Source organism: Alosa sapidissima, chromosome 15 (genome assembly GCF_018492685.1).
Source record: "Alosa sapidissima isolate fAloSap1 chromosome 15, fAloSap1.pri, whole genome shotgun sequence".
Taxonomy (NCBI): Eukaryota; Metazoa; Chordata; class Actinopteri; order Clupeiformes; family Clupeidae; genus Alosa; species Alosa sapidissima.
Genome location: NC_055971.1, coordinates 29,571,956 through 29,592,970, shown reverse-complemented (window position 1 = coordinate 29,592,970; position 21,015 = coordinate 29,571,956). Strand labels below are relative to the sequence as shown.

The 21,015-nt window shown below is 45.1% G+C and overlaps 1 protein-coding gene across 5 annotated transcripts in view; it reads right to left on the bottom strand.

Moving 5' to 3' along the window:
• eml2 (EMAP like 2) overlaps positions 1-20,561 on the bottom strand; it is a 35,055-nt gene extending 14,494 nt beyond the window's left edge. Inside the window, exons 1-8 of one of the 5 annotated variants that reach the window (XM_042064041.1) lie at positions 20,297-20,558; positions 19,817-19,899; positions 14,384-14,569; positions 12,885-13,011; positions 10,722-10,826; positions 2,835-2,863; positions 1,704-1,833; positions 483-632 (exon numbers count right to left, since the gene is read on the bottom strand). In XM_042064041.1, coding sequence (XP_041919975.1) covers positions 483-632; positions 1,704-1,833; positions 2,835-2,863; positions 10,722-10,826; positions 12,885-13,011; positions 14,384-14,569; positions 19,817-19,886 — 797 coding nt within the window. In that variant the 5' untranslated portion in view covers positions 19,887-19,899; positions 20,297-20,558. Of the gene's footprint in view, positions 1-482; positions 633-1,703; positions 1,834-2,834; positions 2,864-6,926; positions 7,102-10,721; positions 10,827-12,884; positions 13,012-14,383; positions 14,570-15,243; positions 15,390-16,762; positions 16,787-19,816; positions 19,900-20,296 lie in introns of those variants that run through there. The other 4 variants (XM_042064042.1, XM_042064043.1, XM_042064044.1 and 1 more) reach the window with 4 other exon arrangements.
• Between the last annotated feature and the right edge of the window lie 454 nt (positions 20,562-21,015).

Here is a 21,015-nt window from a genome sequence, read left to right as displayed (position 1 = left end):
CTTCGCGGAAGCACCTGGACACCTCGCCGGGGGTTTTCCCTTACGTAAACAAGACATTACAATAAACATTCTTTATTTTCATACTTTAACTTTTGCCTAGCATGGCCAGTGACTATGGAACTTTATTTATAACTTTACATGTGTCACTGAACTGAGGGCTGTACTACGAAGCAAGATAACTGGCTATCCCGGGTTACTTTGGGAGTAACCGCTGATCTCGAAAAGAACATTTCACTGAGCATCTGAACATTTCACTGTTTCTAAAGTGGTGTGCTGTTTGGAGATCAGAGGTTACTCCTGAAGTTACCTGGGTACGCCAGTAACCTTTCTTTGTAGTATACCCCTCTGATGGTAAATCACTCATCTGAAACCCTTAACCCCTGTCTGTTCTACTGGAACCTTTGCAGGATGAGGATGAGGAGGATTAGAGAGAAGAGGAAGAGGAAGATGGAGAAAGAGGAGGAGAAGGAGGAACATCTCACCACTTGACGTCATCGTTGTGTCCCAGATAGTGTCGCTGCTGCTGCTCCTCCACGTTATATAGCACCACCACGGAGGCGTTGAAGTACACAATCTCGCCCGTGGGCAGCAGGTACAGGTTGGTGCGGCAGTCGCGGCCCCGGTAGCCATATCTGAGCCGCAGGGAGTCAGGGAACACAGCGCCCGTCTCAGAACAGGAGAACGCTTACTGCAGGGTCCCCAGAATAGTCACGAGGCATCAAAACGTAATGACATAATAACAACGTAGAGTTACAGTGCCTTTTAACGAAAGCCAAGGATGCTTTACAATGAAGAAAGTTCCGTCATAATTCATCTTTTTATCACGTTCAAATAGATTTTGTTGTCCTTCAGCCTGCATTTCAGCCTACATTTTTGACCATAAATATCAGAGTAGGGTCTTACTCTCCAAAGAATCGTTTTTTGAACTACTATATCATATTTTCTGTGATTCGTAATATATGTGAATAAAAACGACATTTTAGAATCCTAAAAGGGTTACACAAACATATTTCAATACAAGGATGACCTGTCAATGTGTCAAAAAGATGTTGAGAGTGTGTATACTTAACACATGCAAATCACAACTGAGAAAGCTCCCCTTTTAAAACGTCAAAGGACAGTGCAGAGTACTGTAAGCCTGACATTACTTAACAATGCCATTTAGCCTTCAGTGGTGTTAAAATGCAAAAATGCAACTGTAACACAATTGTGCCCTGCTAAAAGCATATGCAGTTTGATTGAATGGAAATATGCCATGGCCATGCTAACTCACTGAGAGCTGGGGGGGCTCCCTGCTTATCAGAGTGCATCACATCCATGGAGTGGTTTTTTAACAGTTCTCTGATTCAATCAAGCCTACTTGATTTGATTTGAATGTAGTTTAAATTAATTGAATTCAACATGCTTTTAACAAAACAGGCGCTAAACCACATGATTTACATCTAACCAACAGGGGAAAAAAATGCTTTCATTGGCTTTGCCTTTTTCTGTTTAAAACACTGTCCTTTGTGAACAACTGTAGGAACCCAGCAAACTGTGCAAGAGGGGAGAGGAAAAGGCCTAAGTGTCTTAAATAAACTAAAAGTAGCCTCATCATGATGCCCTTGACTGTAAATGTCAGAATATGATTTAATCTTTAAAACAAAACACAACTAACAGCGTCAGGAACAGTGCTGCCATTAGCGTCTGACTCTGAAGGATACACCCACTGCAGTTTGAGCTTGCGGTCTGGCAGCACCACCTTCTGGTCAAGGCTGTAACTGTCCCTCTGGTCATCAGGCATGTGCATGGTGACCGGACGGCCACGCAGGAACATGCGCACGTATCCATCTTCTACATCATGGGAGAAAGAAGAGCAAAAATCTATGGAAAGTGCATGTATTCTGTGCAGTAAAAAGACACCTTGGAAAAAAATATTTTTTTAAATACATGAATAAAACCCTTAGGAATTTACACTATCAATATAGCCACACTTCAGCAAGTACCACTGGAGTAAAATGTTGAAGAATTAACATTCTAAAGAATATCTGAGTCCTTAGTATTTTAGAATCTTACATTGATGAACACATTATTTAACTAGAATGCAGAAGTATGGCGTCTTCTGTCTGAGCTCTAGCCCACAGTGGGCATTTCTGTAATGGGCATTTTCACAAAGCTGTGTGGCTAATAACAGTAATGCTGTGCTGTACATCTTGTACTGAGATTCCATTTAGCTCAAAAGCCTTCCATTTTCAACATCAAATCTGACCACAGACAGTGTCATTAGGCAGACCAGCCAGATCAATTAGGGGAAAATCCATATCTCTCTCTCTCCCTGTCTCTCTCTCTCTCTACCTCTCCCCTTATTCCATCTCTCACTCCCCCCTGTCTCTTTTTTTTCTCTCTCTTACCCCTCACCCACCCTCTCTCTTTCTCTCTCTCTGCCTCTTCTCTCACTCTCTCACCCCCTACCCCTGCCCCCTCTCTCTCTCAAAGTCTTGGTCACTCTCTCACCCCCCCCCCCCCCCCCCCCTTTCTCAAGGTCTTGGCGGCACCCCCCACTATAGTGGACTTCCCATAACTCCTCTCTATATGCTGACTGCACTGCACTGCACAGCACAGGGCCTTTCAGTAATTGACTCATTAAAACTGAACACGGGGGCTGAATGCAGACAGCAGCCTTATTGTTGTTGACTGTCTCTCCAAACCCAAAGTCACCACACAAAGGCTCTGTACCCTTCCCCAGAATCTCTCTTTCCATTCGCTCTCTCTTTCCATCCAATCATCAATCGATCCATCAAAAATGCATTTAGTTTGTTTTGCCGCACGGCACCACGGGAGGGGAAAAAGCCTACCTGCGTTGAGTGTGCATTCTTTTGACTTGCTGAAAAGAGAAGAGAGAAAGCACATATTAATATTAGTACACAGTGTTACAGCACCGGCATGTTGCACAGTACGTTTGAAACATTAGCGCAGAACATTACAACTCATGAGTTTGTTTTCCCCTCTACACCCTGCTGCTATGCGTCAGCGTCTTTGCTGGTGAGTGAATAATGCATTCTGTTCATTAATCTTCTCTCTCTCTCTCTCTCTCTCTCTCTCTTCTGCTTACCCATCCTGTCAGTTTCATGGCAGGTCCATTCAAAAAGACAAACCACAGTGTCAGGATAGCTCACTCTACAGTATGCTAGCCAAAGGTGGGGGGTGGGGACATTCTCATATTTTATGCAGCGTCTTGATGTAGAAGGCTAAACAATCTAAACATTTGTTACATATTGATTAAAGAACAGGGATTTTCTTTGTTGTTAAACTATTATTTTTATATGAAAATAAATTGTATGTATTGAGTATGTGCCCGTGTGTGTATTTAGGATGGATATGTGTGTAGTGGAAAGTTGTTGGCATCTGTATGTGAGAGAGGGTGTCTGTCTGTGAGCCTGCTTGTGTGTGCGTGTGAGTGTGTTTGTGTGCGTGTGTTTGTGTACGTGCGTGTGTGCAGTCATATGTGGCAACGGATATGAAACTCTCTCTTGGCAGACGATATCTCTCCTGGTGCTTCCCTTTTGCCCCCCTGTTGCTGTGCTGTCAGAACTCTGCTGTCATGGCGACAGCTTGACTGACAGGTGGTTCCGCTCTGCCTCAGACAGAGGAGTGCTTTCTGCTAGAGCAAGCAGTACCAACAGGGAGCTCCTTCTCACACATTCTCCACTAAAAGCACTACCTCGCCATCTTCTTCTATATAAGTATAATAAGAAAGTATTTTGATACCGTGAGGGAAATTTGGTCTCTGCATTTATCCCAATCCGTGAATTACTGAAACATACTCAGCACACAGTGAACACACAGTGAAAGAAGCACACACTAATCCCGACGCAGTGAGCTGCCTGCAACAACAGCGGAGCTCTGGGAGCAGTGAGGGGTTAGGTGTCTTGCTCAAGGGCACTTCAGCCGTTCCTACTGGTCGGGGTTCGAACCGGCAACCCTCCGGTTACAAGTCTGAAGCGCTAACCAGTAGGCCACGGCTGCCCCAATACATCCTGCACATCCCTCTTTCTCTATTCCTTCTCTTCACCCTCTCCCTCTCTCACACACACAAATACAAATCAAATCAAACCAAATGAAAAGAGCCACCAGACTGCATTAATGATGTGTCAAAGCCAAAGATAGCTGATTACTATTTCATTGCCTAATCAACATAATGACTGTTATGGACATAGGAAAATTTGGACACAGTGGACAAAATTCAATGGGTCTATAGTATTGGGTCTGTGTACGGGCCTAAAAGGAACTTCAACTCCAACCGCAACTTGCCATATGTTCCCATTCGATCCCGCACCAAACACACCCACACACCAGGCCTAACTAGTGCATAATTCATTTCTCATCTCTGTCACCCACACAAGTGCTATGCAGACACACTACTCTACTCAATCTGCAAAGTGCACTGTCATGTTTCCTTCTAGGTCATCTGTCCAAGCCACAGGAAGTAATGGACATCATCTGAAACCCCTCGAGACAGAAGCAGGTGACGGCTAACTGCTCATGAACAATTTTACTTAGTGTAGGTGTACAAGACTAGAGATACAGTATAAGGATGGGATGAATGTCTCAAATCTGCATAATTGATGCAGTGCTGGTGCTTAGACTGAGCCTGCCATTATGGATGAGTTATCAGTACTAATCTCCCCCATCACTGACATCCATTTGTTCCCGTCTGGCAGGCAACAGAACGGGTGCAGCTCGGGTAGAAAAACACACTCATTGGACGTGAAGGAAAATCTTTAAAATGGCCTGCTCTGAGGGGTGGAGGGGGGTGTCCTGTGAGAACGGGCTCACAAAGCACTATTTGTGTCCTGGTGGCTCGCCAAAAGCACCAGCAGTGTGGGACAGACGACTGTGGGCAGACTCCTCACTCATCCCCGGCCAGATACTAATTAGAGTGTGAGTGGAAACTACAAGAAGGAATGATTTGGTTTTCCTTTAAAGATTCTTACAGTTGAATGCAACTGTGGCAATGTAATGTGCATGCTAAATGCACATTCCTGTTCATGTTAAATGTACAAGAACAAGCCTGCATGGGAAAGTTTAAGTGCTTCTTGGTCATTGGGGAAAGCCCAGTTCAGAAACTTCATTCAGTACAAAGCCCTTTTAAAAATAATCATGCTTGTGGTTCACATGACACCTCAGCCATCCAGTCAAAATCATTCATCCAAATTATAGGCAAATCCAACTCATAATGAGTCTGGAGTGGAGCTGACACAGAGCAGCCAAGCCCTTAAAATTCCTTCTCCACTGAGTCAAATCGACTTCCATGCAAAACAACAGCTCTCTGGAGCAGCAGGACTTTCAGACTAGCAGACTAGCAGCTACCTGGTCCACAAGGTAACATAGGGTGAGGCCAGTGGCAGCGTCCTCTGAAAGCCTGGCTTACATAAGAGGGGCTTTATTTGAGTGCTGTGCAGTGCAGTTGCATGCCACTGCGGCAGTGCGGCAGTGTGGCAGTGGAGGGATGGGGGGGGGGGGGGTTAAAACCACGGAGCTTCAAAGGAATCAACATGATCTCTCTTACAAAGGCACATTATGTCATCAATATCACTGCATTAGCACTATGCCAATCCATAACAATAAGAAAGCATGGTGGCTTTCAGAGAGACTGTTTAAAGCCCTTTGTGAGAGGATGAAGTGCACTTGGATGAGGTTGGTTTCCATCAAACACGTCTGTGGCTTTTCACCCACGTGACGGGAGGAGCTGACACGTGCAGAGACGATGCACGGGCACTTTGAGGGAATCGCACGCAGGCTGGAGGAGCGACATGAAACAGACCGGCCCACACATCATCACACTAATCAGCTGCCACAGAGAGGCTGAATGATAAAGTGGGCTATTGTACAGAAAGCAACTTTTCCAGGCTCTTTTCCTTGCCAAGGTTTTGCCCACGCACAGATGCTTTCAGGGCATTTACATGGCAACCAAGATTCCTCATGCTTTCCCAGCTCCCTGCCTCAAAGGCAATTAGTAGCCTGAGAACAAACAACTACACACACACACACCCACATACACACACGCACACATACACACACACACACCTGTACACACACACACACACATGCATGCACACACACACATACACCCACACATGCATGCACACACACACATACACACACAGACACACACACACAAGCTAATATGTTTAATGCATGTCAATGAGGCAGGGTGCAAATCAATATCCACTCTGTGGTGGCGGACGAGCCCCTGCTGCCCCACCCAGCCCCTAGCATGATGGAAATGTCCCACACTGTGTCCGTCTGACGTCCGTTTTTCTGTTGTTGGATGTCAGTGCTGTTTTTTTCCAGTACCTCTAAATCACTTCCAGACACCCAAAATCAAACGCTCACCCCTCCTTTTGCCTCACTGGGGTAATTAAATTACCCTTTTGGCATAAACAAGGACCAGAACTGCACAATCACACTGCCAGAGCCTGAGTTGCTAAGAACTTTAGGCAGAAGGCCTTTTAACATTCCAAACACACAGCTGACGGTATAATGTCGCACACACACTCACACACACTCACAAAGCTAATAGTGCAGCAATGTGCAGTTTGAATGAACACCCTCACAGATTTGTTATGTTTGTCTTCCTGATTTTATGAAGAGCTACAAGCTAAGTGATTACAGATGCAGACTAAAGCACAGAAGATGAATCATTGCAAAACAAGTTATTTGTTTCCTTTCAGAAAGTTGCAGACTGCAACAACAAAAGCTATTCCTAACTTCCCTAACATCACAACTGAAGGAATGTAACCAACGCAACCCAAAACCAACCCAAAACTGAAAACATACCCCCCCCCACCCTAACTTGAAACTTTCCACCACTTTAGCTCTACCATAGACTTCCTGAAAGAGTTTGGGTTTTTGTACTGTAAAGTGACAACCATTCAGCAGTTTACCTCTCTGATCTCTTCATGGTGACTTTTCCGTTATGCAACAGCGAGAGACTCGAGTAACAGGAGGGGATCAGCACGCCGGGAAGACAAACTCTCGTGTCGAGCAACAAAAGCAGCCAAACTGGAGTTCCTGGTTTTCAGAGCCTCCCAACTTCAGCTGACTGTGTAAACTGTGTGAGTGAGTGAGTGAGTGAGAGCGTCCACAAGCTCTTCCCTGCTGCCCAATCACGGGCCACTTCCTGAGTTTGCATGACTGCCCCTTCAGAGGAGGGCCACACCTCCCTGCGGTGTTAGCTTGTGGTAACATGAAGCACGTAGCAGCCAAGGGCTAAACGCAAGAGCAGCCCAGAGAGAGAGAGGGGTGGGGCTGAGTGCATGACACACAACCCAGCACAGGCTAACCACAGAGAGATGTGCACATCCAAGCCCAGGGGACACTTAGGGCCAGTTAAAAACTGGTCATGCTTCATGAAGTAGGCCTGAGCTGTTAAAGCAATGTGGATAAAATGGCTCAGCAAGCAAGACATACAGTATAGTGTGACGTGACGACACAGTAGAGACTACACTAACTAGAGAAAGGTGCGCATCCATGCCCAAGTGGTCAGTCAGGGCCAGGTACTAGGTTTTAAAAAAAAAAAGGTTGTTTGGTGTGCTTGAGACGTCAGGTCTGAGATGTCCAAACGAGGCAGATCAAATGTTTCTACAAGCAAAAAACAGAACTTAACCTTTTGTTGTAATCTAGCATACACAACACAACACAACACAACACAACACATCACAGCGCAGCACAGCTGGCTTGATTCTGGCCTGTTTCAGGCCCAGATCCGCCAGTTCCTGCTGAATAGACAGAAGCTGGACTGGGAGCAGCTCTTGGCCAGTCTCTGCCTGTGTCAACAGCCCTGCCACCTGCCTCATGGATCCTTTCTGACCAGCCATAAAAGCCTGCTGTAAAGAGGAAGCCAGCCTCAGCTTATCTCACTATCTTCGTTCTCAAACAGTGGACAGGTGTGGCATAGATAGATTGCGTATATCATATGTTTTTCGTGCTCACAGGATGAGAGAGCCTATGTCTGTTGCCAAGCATTTATTAACAAGGTGTCCCTGTCTTTCGAGACACCTGGAATGGTGTATTTGTAAACACTTAAGTCAACAAGCAACACAACCACAACACCCAGTTTTGCCTGTTTTGGCTTTTTAATTTAACCCCCAATAGGCTGCACATAGGCCTACTTAGGCCTACTTGTCATTACTACATCAAAGAAAACTTGGGTGTTGTCAAGCTTTACACAAATACCACGCTGTTTGTGAAGCAACACAATAACGGGGTGTCAGGTTTCTTTTAGTGCCTGGGTTTAGTTATCTCCAGACATTTTCTATTGTCTGTTCTACTCTACCCGCACACAAGGGAGCTTAAATTATTCACACGCAGCTACTAGGCTACACTTTCAGATATCTTCTGTCCATCAGGGTAAAGAAGCAGGACCAGGGTGTGACCAGCCTTATGGCCTTTTCTTGAGATCTACTAGCAGAGAAATACAGCAGCCATTTTGTCTGTAGCTGTGTTCAAAATCTTCACTATGTCACTATATACAGTAGTGCACTAAATACTAAATAGTGCACAGTGAAATAGTGAAGACTGTGAACACAGCGTGTGTCTGTGCTATACATAGAAAACTGTCGGCTGATTTGGGATCAGGGCTTAAAGGTGGAAGAGGTGTCAGAACTACACTGACAGGTAACATGGCTCCTTGTCAGGGTGTGTGTGTGTGTATATGTGTGGTGTGTGTGCGTGTGTGAAAGAGTGTGTGTGTGTGTGTGTGTGTGTGTGTGTTTGTTTGTATGTATGTGTGTTTCAGGCGTGTAATGGGACAGAGGACAGGAGACAGGAGGGGTGCTTTTATTTTTATCTGACGGTGACGCACACACACACACACACACACAGACACACACAAACAGACACACACACACACACACACACACACACACACGGCAAGCGGTTCTGAGATGGATGCTGTGCGGTAGTTTTGTCAGGCTGTGAAGTCTGAAGGTGAATGTTAGGGGGCCTGTGCACACAGAGGTCTGAGACTCTGCATGGCCTGACTGCCACGCTGTGTGCTTTGCAAGTGAACGCCAGAGGGCATTTTGCACAAAGGCACTGTGAGTGGCCCCTTGGGGATCAATAAAGTATCTATCTATTTACAGTATCTATCAATTCAAACAGCACAACTAGGAAAGAGATTTTTTTTCTACAATGGTCTGTAGAATCATCGCTACATATTTATGCTATACCAGGAAGCTAGCTATCTAGGAAGGTAGCAACAACAACAATAACAACATATACAGACACACACAATTTTGTTTGTCTCCACACTGGGTGCAATTGATTGATCAGGTGTGAATGTGGCGGTTTACAGGTGTAGGAAGTGTTGTGTTCCTACAGTAGTTTCTGACTTCTGACTTTTGATGGCACTCCCACACAGGCACTCCCACACACAGGTGGATCAAGTATATATATATATATATATATATATATATAAGTATATATACTCTTTTGATCCCGTGAGGGAAATTTGGTCTCTGCATTTATCCCAATCCATGAATTAGTGAAACACACTGCACACAGTGAGGTGAAGCACACACTAATCCCGGCGCAGTGAGCTGCCTGCAACAACAGCGGTGCTCGGGGAGCAGTGAGGGGTTAGGTGCCTTGCTCAAGGGAACTTCAGCCGTGGCCTACCGGTCGGGGTTCGAACCGGCAACCCTCCGGTTACAAGTCCGAAGCGCTAACCAGTAGGCCACGGCTGCCCTCTAATCAATGCAGTCAACTGTCCATGTGGACACACTGCAGGGAAAGTTAAGGGGTTCCACTGAGACTAAAACACTTAAAGCAACACTACAGGCAACAAGGTGCCTCTTTTTTAAGGTACGCGTTCATTAGGCAACTGTCTTTGGAATCTTCTTCCAGTTCATTTTGACGGTGTATGATCATGTGCTGAACAGGTAAACACACCTGTGCCGTTGCCTCCAGCCATCCAGAATATTTGCATAATGCAGTTCTGTGTTCCAGGTAGGACGCAATGCTGCTTTAAACTAATCCCTATGCTGACACAGAATAACTGTATTATTGTAAACCTCCAGGCATGGTTTTACAAAAATCTAAATAAAACCAACATTTCCATAGCTACTTGATCCAGCAGAGCAATCCCCCTAACACCTGACCCGGGAGTAGAGCGTTGGATTGATTATCAGAGTTTCTACAATTACTGTAGTTTGTCCATTTTCACCTCAAAGTGGGATGACTGAGCCAATTTATTTTACTACAAGTAGACAATACAACCACACATACTCTACTATACTAATCACACTTACAAGTGTTCAATTTACTGTTAGCTACAAAACCCTGACTGGCACACTGATTCAAGAGTTCTTCTCAATTTGACCTACAGTAGGCTACATGTTGACTGTTGGAAGATAGAAGAACATTTGGGTTAGGGCTGTGGAAAGAAGATGAGACAGAGGAGAATGTGTCAGACAAATGCAGCAGGACAGGTCCTGTCACGTTTGGCATTTCAGAATTTTCTTCCCCAGAACAGTAGATATCGCTAAACTTTGATCAAACAGTTCTTAATCCAGCGAAGAAGAACAAATAAACTACAGCTTTAAAGTCTCTAGATGAAGCTATGTTTCTGATCTTTTGGATATCTTCATTTGGAGTTTTTCCTGAGGCCATCATATTGTATGTCATTGCTATTACATATGCATGGCAACTGTGTGTTAGGTGCAGCGTTGAGAAGTCACCTGTCTCTCTTGCCTCCGCCAGAGCTGCTGGAGGAGGTGGTCCTGCTGCGCGGGTCCGAGAGGTCCCTCCGAGAAGTGGACAGGCGCTCAGTGGACATGCTCTTCCTGCGGACGCACAGAGAGCAGGACACAGAGACGGGTGTGAGATTACCGTGAGACAGTTAGAGGAGACAGAGGACAAGGGATGAAGAGACGCCGTGCTGAGGGCCAGCTGGTTTAAGACAGCTGGTCTGTATACAACAGGAGGAACGAAAATTAGCAGAGAGAGAGGGAGAGAGAGGGAAAGTGTGAGAGAGAGGAGGAGAGAGAGGGAGAGAGAGAGAGAAAGGGAGAGAGGGGGAGAGAGAGAGAGGGAGAGAGAGGGATAGTGTGAGAGAGAGGAGGAGAGAGAGGGAGAGAGAGAGAGAGATGGAGAGAGGGGGAGAGAGGGAGAGAAAGGGAGAGGGAGAGAGAGGGAAAGTGTGTGAGAGAGAGAGGGAGGGGGAGAGAGGGAGAGATCCTTATCTGATCCTAAAAAAGATAATATGAATTGGCAGAGTATCTCTGTCAGAGGTACGAAAGAGGCAAATCCTGACCAAGTACAGGTTCAGTGACCACAATCTAGCAGTAGAAACAGGCAGACACAGAAACACCTGGCTGCCAAGATAACATAGAATATGTGGTCACTGTCAGGCAAAAAAGGGTTGAGACACTTTATTTTACACTGCACAAAATATGACATTTTAAAACAGACTTTTTTCACTAACTTCCAAAAAAACATACCAAATATTGAAGACATTGAAGATAATGAAAAAATGGGCATATTTCTTGGCGAAGGGCCCTCTGCTGCCCTGAGCATATGCGTGCTCAAGCTCACACTCACACTCTCTCACTCACACACACACCTAACTATCATCCTACTATTATTTATGCTACTGTTTATTCCGCGTTCACCCACATTGCTGTATTGAGGTGCATTAGAAAAAAGAAAACACATATACCTGAAGGAAACCAGTGTCTACAAAGAAGAAATTCAAATAATTCAAAAATAAAGATTTCTTATCTTGAAAAGGTAATGTTGCATTGTCTGTTAAATTTGACTTCAAATGCCTATGGATGTAAAGTAAAGGGTGTAGGCTAGCCTAGTTATTTGCATTTCATAATTATTGGCATGCATTTAAGAACTGTACTGGTCAGTCAGTTACTGTAACTACCTATATTTAATGTTCATACTACTGTACATGCATGTGTGTAAATACTTTCTCAAATCTTTCATGCTAAATAGAGTGCCATCTATGGTGTCTGGTGGTTGCTTTCAATTTGGTTCAATGTTCTGTCATCGCTAATGGTAGCGCAAGGAAGCATGATAGCATGATGATCCCATGTTATATGCAACCTAGCCTGCTAACTTTGTGCCTTGCTAGCACCAAAGATCTTTTGCTAGCACCAACAGCAAACCCAAATAAAACAAATGTTCTAACTACTTTGCTATTTTCGTATAACACCACAACCAAAAATGTTTTTTGATGGAAGAAAAGTAGTTATTACCTTAAATGCTATCCTTCTGTTGACTTAACAACTCTCAACAAGTAGGCTATAACATACAACAATATTTTGTTGTCTTCCAATGCCATCTACTGGCCAAATATTGTTAATACAATTACTGTGACGTTATCAGTCAGTGCACTGTCTGTAAATGATAGCAGAGAGGGTTAAAGTGGAGCTTTGGTAATAGTGTAACGGATGCCAGCTAGCTTAGCTGTGCTTGTGGAACGTTGGTTGTTCAAATATGCACATCATGAGTGATAATTTTGTAATATAGGGGTGGCTCGATTTATTTGGAAAGAGAGAGACTTTGTGCATCCAGTCTGAAAAGATGGCCATTTTTTTACAGAAGGATGTTATGTATTGTAGTCTAGGGGAGGGTGTGGGGTGAAATAAAGACTTTCTATGATATCGGACACAATAGCCTGCCCAATTTCTAAAGAATGAGTAATGGAAATCTAAGCATGTGTGTGTGACAGACACATCTGTTTATGGACCACATACAGTTCGCTTTCTCCTGATTTCCCTACCACACCGATATAGAAAGATTACACTGCACCCTCCTTGGCCAAACTTAGGAGCTACAGCCTCATACAAAAACCCTTAGTGAATGTTGTATTGTTTGAAAATTGCTCTTACCTTTTGATGGACATCAGCACCTCCTTTTTGGGTGAAGAAGGCGAGGAGGGGTACCCTCCAAGTCTCTTCTGTTGGACATACCCATTGCTCACAGGCTTGGAGGGTAAGGCTTGCAACAGCTGGCGGACTAGAAAGGCAACAGAGATAACATAATGTGAGCGGTGATAAGTATTCAATCCATTGTTTAATTACAACCATGACAAGTCTTCCTAGGTACCATAGTCCAAACTAACAAACTTAGCAACCCTGCTGTAAATAATATGTTGACCAATGCAAATACGGATAAGAGATAACACATGGCCTGATATGAAGATTAAAAGAAAACAAACTGAACAGATGATGGCATCTCTTTAATCCATCCAGAATATATAGACAGTTCTGCTCCAAGCAGAACTAACAGCAAGAAAAATGGCTAAATGCTAGAAGCAAACTCATATTGGGGAAAAAAATTTGACACCAGAATATCCTTTGGTCTTCATATGAAAGCCCTTTCCGGTTCATTTCAAAACTTCAATAACACAATTTTGGAATCAATAAAAAGGTTTCAAGCTGTACAGAAAACCCCTAAGGTTTCTTGACCTTCAAGTGCTTATTTGTCAAGAGCTAAAGAGAGTGCTTGTGAGATTCTTGTTTTTCTGTAGGACATAATATACAGGAAACCCTTTTGAATAATGCTGCTGGGCAATAATATGATTGCTGCTTGCTAATTTTCTGCTCAGACGATTGCAACAAGTTGCCTGTTGTTAATGAGTGTTGTGAACTATGTGTTGCCTAGGGGGCGCTGTAGCACAACTGGCTACATTGCCTGTACCAAAATTGGGCCCAAGTGCCCATGGAGACCCAAGACTCAAATGACTCAGGTCATTTCCCGATCTCCAACACTTGCTTCCTGTCCATCTCTACACTGTCCTACACAATAAAAAGCCCCAAAAATATACTGGAAAACAAATGTGTTGGCTAATATCAGAGAGAAAGTGCCTAAACTACATCGGTCAATTAGTCTGGCTTTCAACAGACCAAGCTCAATCTTTTAAGATTGAACATTGGTCTGGGGAGTCCACTATGTATTTTCCACTGCACAAGAGGCGTGATCAACGGGCATAGTTCAAATGACTCTGTACGCAATTGGATAGTCATTCAGCAATCTGACCAACGAACCAGGTGACGTTTAAAGAGCGGCGTAAAAACTCAGTAGGAGTTAATAGCCAATAGCGCGCCAGGTGGATAAGCCAGCTTGTGATTGGTCCCGGCAAAATTGTAACGGAAGCAGCAGAAAAAGATGCACAGGTTTCCAGCCTGAGCTGCAGGGTTCACCCAGCCTATCGGTCAATAATACTGCCCAGCAAAATTGCTCAGAAAGGTGCCCTGCGTGTCATTTTCAGAGTTGACTCTTTTCTGTCAAGGGCCACATCGAAACATCAAAAAGTCCTCGAAAGTGGCAGTGGCTTTCCCCACATCACCATACCACCTTTGACCTGTGCTGTGACGTGACCCCTGACCTTTGGTGGGTGCAGGCCTGCGCGGCCCGGGTTGCGTCTGATCCTCGCAGAGGCCGAGCCTGCGTAGGGCATCGGCCAGCGCAGCCTTCAGGAGCTGGATCTCGTCCTCCTGCAGCTGCAGCCGCTGCTCCAGGTGGGACAGACGGTCGTCCACCTCCATGGCGCTCCCCGCAGACAGGTGATCATCTGGGAGAGGAGGAGGAGGAGGAGGGAGGAGGAAGAGGAGGAGGAGGGGGGAGGAGGAAGGAGGAGGAAGAGGAGGAGGAGGAGGGAGGAGGAAGGAGGGAGAGGAGGAGGAGGGAGACGAGGAGGAAGAGGAGGAGGAGGAGGAGGGAGAAGGAGGGAGGAGAAAGAGGAGGAGGAGGAGGGAGGAGGAGGGAGGAAGGATGGGAGAGGAGGAGGAGGAGGGAGGAAGGGAGTAAAAGAGGTAAGAGAGGGTGAGAGACGGAGAGGGAGAGAATGTGGGAGTGAAGGAGGGGTGAAACAGAGAGAGGGAGAAGAAAGGACATTGGGAGAGATAGAGAGGAGAGAAAGGGTGGAGGAAATGAGGGGGAGGGGGAAAAAGACATAAGGAAGGGGGGAAGTGAGAGAGTTTGCATTTTGATAAAATGACTTTAACAATTTGCATCTGCTGTTTCAATGAATTTGCATGGGGTTTGTAATGCATCCTGAGAATAGCTCACTCCTGTCCTTTATCACTTTTAGTATTGCTCAACTGAAGCTAGCCCATAATGCACATCCCAAGGAAATGTGTGAATGTACAGTATTTGACAGATGCCTAAAATAATATGAAGTGCATCAAATGACACTGAAACACTTGAATATCCCACTGTGTTGTCAGCAGTACACTCTATACCAACATGGACTTAGCGGTTAGCTGATTTGACTGAACGCTGCCTGGTGTGGCAGGGTCACTTCAGTAATGGGAGGAGGAGGGAGACACAGTCGCGTGTAAAGAGGTGATGCTGTCCTGCACACAAACTCCTGTCCTTGTCCTGTCCTTCCCCTCCCTCGTTTTAAATCGGTGACATTTCCCACTCTTCGCCACCCATCCTAGATGAAGCAATTAGGGAGATTAGCATCATTCAGCGCTGCTTTGCCCTCATTTAGATCTCACAGACTCAGAAGCGCCTTATTGCCATCCCCCAGGGATCAATTAACAGCTAGGCTTCATCTCATCTCTCATCTACACAAGAGCCACCAAGCTCACAGCTCAAACATCTACATAGCGCTTCAGCAGGAGGTGGCAGTTTAAGCTGTCATGCTCTATTTTACAAGTCAGTTTAGGATTTTAAAATGATAAGATTACATGAAAGTACCTGTGCAAAATACTATTTATACTAGTAAGACTAGTTTGCTATACTATTTAGCTTTCAGGAGAATTATCAGTTTATTTCATTTTCATTCAATTCCCGTTTCCAATGTACTGTAATGTATAGACCTAGGCTATATATAATACCTTAAACATTACTGAAACTGCACATATAAAAATACTTTATAGTCCTCTCTATACGATCCCCTACACTTCTATATACTGCTATTGCTCCCCTGTGGGTCGTATGTAGTATGACTACTGACGGGGCCGTGCAGTGATGTGAATACCAAGCGCAGGTCTGCGATGCTGAGAGTAGCCTACAGCTGCCTGCTGCATAATCAGATGCCTGAATCTCTTAGCCAGTGGTCCCTGATGCAGTCAGCCACACTGACGTGTACACCACACCGCAGCAGCATATCAGGCAGGATGGTTTAGGTCACTGCCAGCAATTAACCCAGTCTTGCGTTAGTTCACACACACACACACGCACAAACAGCCCTTCACATAATTCAGAAGCCATGTGTCAACAGATTTGCGAGTGACAGCAAACACTCATCACGACTTAGCAGAGCAGCTCTGTCTCTGGTGCCCCCCTCCACCCCCCCCCCCCACACACACACACACATACACACACACACAGCACACTGGAACTGTCTGCCCAGCAGGCTCTCAGAGTAACTATGCATATCTAATGATGACTGGGTCTTTAGCGCCTAACAAACACACACACTACACACACACAAACACACACACACACACACTCACAGATCGCAGCTCCAATAAAGGCAGCAGGTGGCGGTCATATGAAAGATGAGTGATTGCTGTGATGTGAAAATGAGCTATGAAAGCCAGTAAAAAGAGCAGAGGATGAAGAGGAAGAGAGAGAGGCAGAGAGGAGGAAAAAGGAAGGAGAGAAAGGGGCATGGTCCCAGCACGGAAGCGTGTGGGGAAAGAGGACAAAAGGAGGCGGAGGGTGAGGCGCAGTCCGAGGCTGGATGTCCGACACCCTGCTCAAATATTAATCCATCTCCTCCTCCAGCCACCATCAGCATCACTTCCCCTACCTGCCATGCCAGTCAGGGATCAGCTCAGTCATCCAGTCCGTCAGTCAATCCTCTCTCTCTCTCTCTCTCTCTCTCTCTCTCTCTCTCTGGGGGCTGTTTTCCAGAGGCGCCAGAGTTCCAGTAAGGGGTGATGTTCCTTGCCGGACCTCCCAGACAAACAAGGCATCTGTTGGCTGGCCCTTCTCTCCTCTCCTCTCCTCTCCCTCCCTCTCTCTCTCTCTCTCTCTCTCTCTCTCTCTCTCTCTCTCTCTCTCTCTCTCTCTCTCTCTCTCTCTCTCTCTCTCTCTCTCTCTCTCTCTCTCTCTCTCTCTCTCTCCCTCCCTCCCTCCCTCCCTCCCTCTCTGCCCTTCCCTCGCCTCACCCCTTTCATGTTGTTCATGTTGGAGAGGAGGGGAGCACGCTCAGTAACAGGACACTCCTCCCTTGAGTCAGATATCAGCGAGTGGCTACTGCTACCCACAGTACAGAGAGAAAGAGGGAGGAAAGGACAGAGAGAAAGAAAGAAAAAGAAAAGAGGGATAGAGAAGTAATGAGGATGAGTGAGATAAAGAAATAGAGAAAGGGTAAGACTGCTGTGTGTGTGTGTGTGTGTCAGAGAGAGATAGCGATAGAGAGATAGATTGCTGTGTGTGCATGTGTGTATAACAGAGAGAGAGAGAGAAAGAGAAAGAGAGAGAGAGAGAGAGCTGCTGGACTGGCATGAATCCAAACCTGCTCAATGCAGTGGCCAGGCACTACCAGGAAGTGCAAGAGCAGGGCTTATGCTCAAACTCCTCCATCAATGACACACACACACACACACACACACACAATTAAACACACAGCCCAATGTGAGTCAGCTGAATCTACAGCAATGTCATTGTTTTGATGAGACAGGGGGACTGTGATTTGTCTGATGGCTTCAATCTGAAACCTGCTGAATGCAGCCTATTGAACTTTTAATATCCAATTAAATATCTGAATCATATGTAATGTTACATTTCAATACACTAATCAAACAGAGAAAATGTCAGTATAGTGACGGCATATTATGTAATATTCAATAATTAGGTTAAACTTAAAACTAACCTTCCCCAAAAAGTGAGAAAACATGATCTAAGAGCACCTTTTTACATGGAGTGTGTACAGAAAAGTAAGTCAATTGACTCCTGTCAGAATGCATCTCTCAAAACAACAATGCCTAATAAAAATGCTCCTGGTACTAAACTGAATCATTGTCTTAGCTAATTATTATCCAATATCTGATTAACTTAATCATTTACATTCTACAAACGATCATGTGGAACAAAAGAAGACATGGGTTGTGAGGGAACATTTTGACAACACTCTTCACAGCTGTCTGCATCACTAGCCAACCATCTGCTATTGTAACCCATCACTCATGCACAGGTGGTCAATAGGGTTCACCAGGATGGCAGCTGACCGTGGAAACCGTTCTGGCACAAACACGGCCCTGATCTGGCATGAATCCGTTACAGGGCACCGCGGCTACGAGGAAAGGACTTAGCCGCCTCCCGTGGATCCAACTGTTTCCCAGTCTGGGTTTCACTAACAGCTCGAGCCTTTGAACCTGGCAAACACCAAAACCCTCCATCCTCCTCCTGCTGGTCTGGTCTCTGCTGGGGCTACTGGGAGCAATGGAGCTCCACCCAACATGACCAACATGGCTGCCATGGGTAACGGTGGGGCTGCAGTAATAGTTATACGTTATAATAATCTGAATAAATTAGAAATTATAATGAATTATAATCAGTTGACTCTGCCTCAGACTGCCAGGTAGTCTTTCAGAGAGCCCTGCTGTACTCACTCACCCGGACGCTGATAATGAACCACACCCAACCACATGGATCAGACACCACCCTTCCATCTGGAGGAAGAAGCTAATAGCCTGAATGGCTTGAGGCATTGTAACCCTGGCCACGGTTTCAGTAGCCTTGTACTGTAACCTCAGATGATAGCCTACCTCGTCCTGAGCTATGATGCTTCAGGCAAATCAATCTATTAGCCTGTTTCTGAAGCGCGATACTTTCTTGTGAGGGATGCATGTGTCATGGAGGCTACTGAGTAGTTAAGTGTTTAAATCTCATTTTCCTCTCAGATATAGCACCCATGGGTTTTGGTCCCCCTTACAAGCACATTAACCATCTTGCCCATGGCTGCATGTTCCCATCTGACGCGAGGCTCTAGACTACCTCTCATAACACAGGTCACTCTCACTCTATCAAAAAACATCCACCTGAAAATCTAAAATTGTCTTTTAAGCATGACAAACAAATGCTTTAAGGGAAAGGTGAAATGTCCCGTTTTGCTGCACATGCCAACAGGTTTACAAATATACAAGGATACAAGGAAGTTTATTGTCACATGCATATAGTTACTGGATGTAAGAAATGCAGTGGAATTATGTCTGGGGGGGGGGGTAAAAAGTGCAGTAGAAGAGGGGTTTAGTAGATGGATGCAAAATAGACTGTAGACCACATATATTTTCAATGATTCAACATGACTGACTTTGTCTGCTGCACTGCAAGATCTCTAAGGCACGCTGCAAAGAATGAGCGCAGATGGCAGATCATGTGCAGTGGGCAGGAGATTGACACTTAGTCAACATCAGATCTCACTGAAGTGTAAAAGTTACATGTGTGCCACAACATTCGATCAGGAGGAAACAAAGGAAATAGATGATTCATTAGGCCTACATAATGCAATCTGGCACCAATCATCCAGCAACTAATGTAGGCTACAATGCCTTTCTACAGCTAGGCTACTATAAGGTTACAGGTTACACAGTAGCCTAACAATCGAGCCACACACAAACACAAATGCAGACATGTATTTTTGTTTCTGTAGCCTACCAAACATACAGAAATGGAAAGCATATCACAGGCAGCAGTAGACACCAGTCTTTCATTGGCTATCGACAAAATGTTTTGCAACATCTCTCACTGAATCAATGGGTTAAGGTTAAGCTACTATTTCAGGTTTTCAGTTCACTCACATCAAAGGAGAGATTACATAACTGATTTATCTAGATAGCCTACTAGCGTTTCATCTTACCTTCTCTGGCAGTAAGTGGACGGCTCAAAATCATATTTTCTGGCCACTGACGAAACGCAGTGTTCTCCATACTCTTCAGCTGCCTTCAGAAGCGCCAGTTGCAAACAGATGCAGCCAATATCACATTAAAATATGGTTGACTCAACCATTGTGTTTTACATGTATGCAAATATGTCTGCCCATCAAAGTATCTGAATACCCCTGTCCTGTCCTACACAACACATAGGTAAAGTTAGCTTAGCTTGCTTTAGGTAGCCTAGTATAAAATGAACCGTTGTTGTCAGACATGGACATGTTAACAGATTCTATGACATGCGACAGTAGGCTAAAAAAAAAGCATAGTAGCCGCCTGGACCTGACATAACACGTATCGGTCGTATGAAACTAAGTTAGCTGACGGTTTGGTCTAGAGATAATTTGCATTGATAACCTCTCGCCGTGCGACAACCGTATTTATAAGGAAATCCAGTCTCAACTTACCGTTGCAATACTGTAGCAGGAGAGAAGCGTTATCAAGGCTTCCGCAAGATGCGATCCTCTCCGTCATATCTGTCACTTTTATCTGATTCCTCTTCCTTTTGCCTATTCCCCCAGTCCCCACTGTCCCTCGCTCACTTTCCCCACATCCACCACAACAGCCAGCTTGGCTACCGTTCTACACCTTCTCACATACAACCATCCAGCCAGCCAGCCAGTCAGCCAGTCATCCAACCAACCACCCCCCACAGCTGCTTCACCGCTCACTACCTGCGTGCCCGTTTCTATGGCAACAGCCTCACTATCCAAGCCACTACTTTCAGCAGAACTACAGGCGGACGGCTCGCGTATGGCACGCATATGGTAGGAGGAGGGTAGCTTGTGCTTAAGGCAAAATCTATAGATCATGAAGGATTATTCAAACTGCAGAAATATTTCACAAACTAAGTAAAGCCTACCGTGACTGTCTGGCGAGTGTCTGAGGGTAGCCTATCAGATATATGGTCACCAGAGGGTAAGATGATAGCCTTGCTCTTTAATGTTCTTTTGTATGACCAGAGTGAAAAAACATAGGTTGTATGACAGACCACTGATATAAACAACAATAACAACAAAAAAACAAAAAGCATTTCTGTATCTTTCTTACATGGCCATTTGAACGAAGCGTTGTCCATATGGGCACTTATTTTGAGATTTTGCTCGAAATTGCACACCGCCTAGGC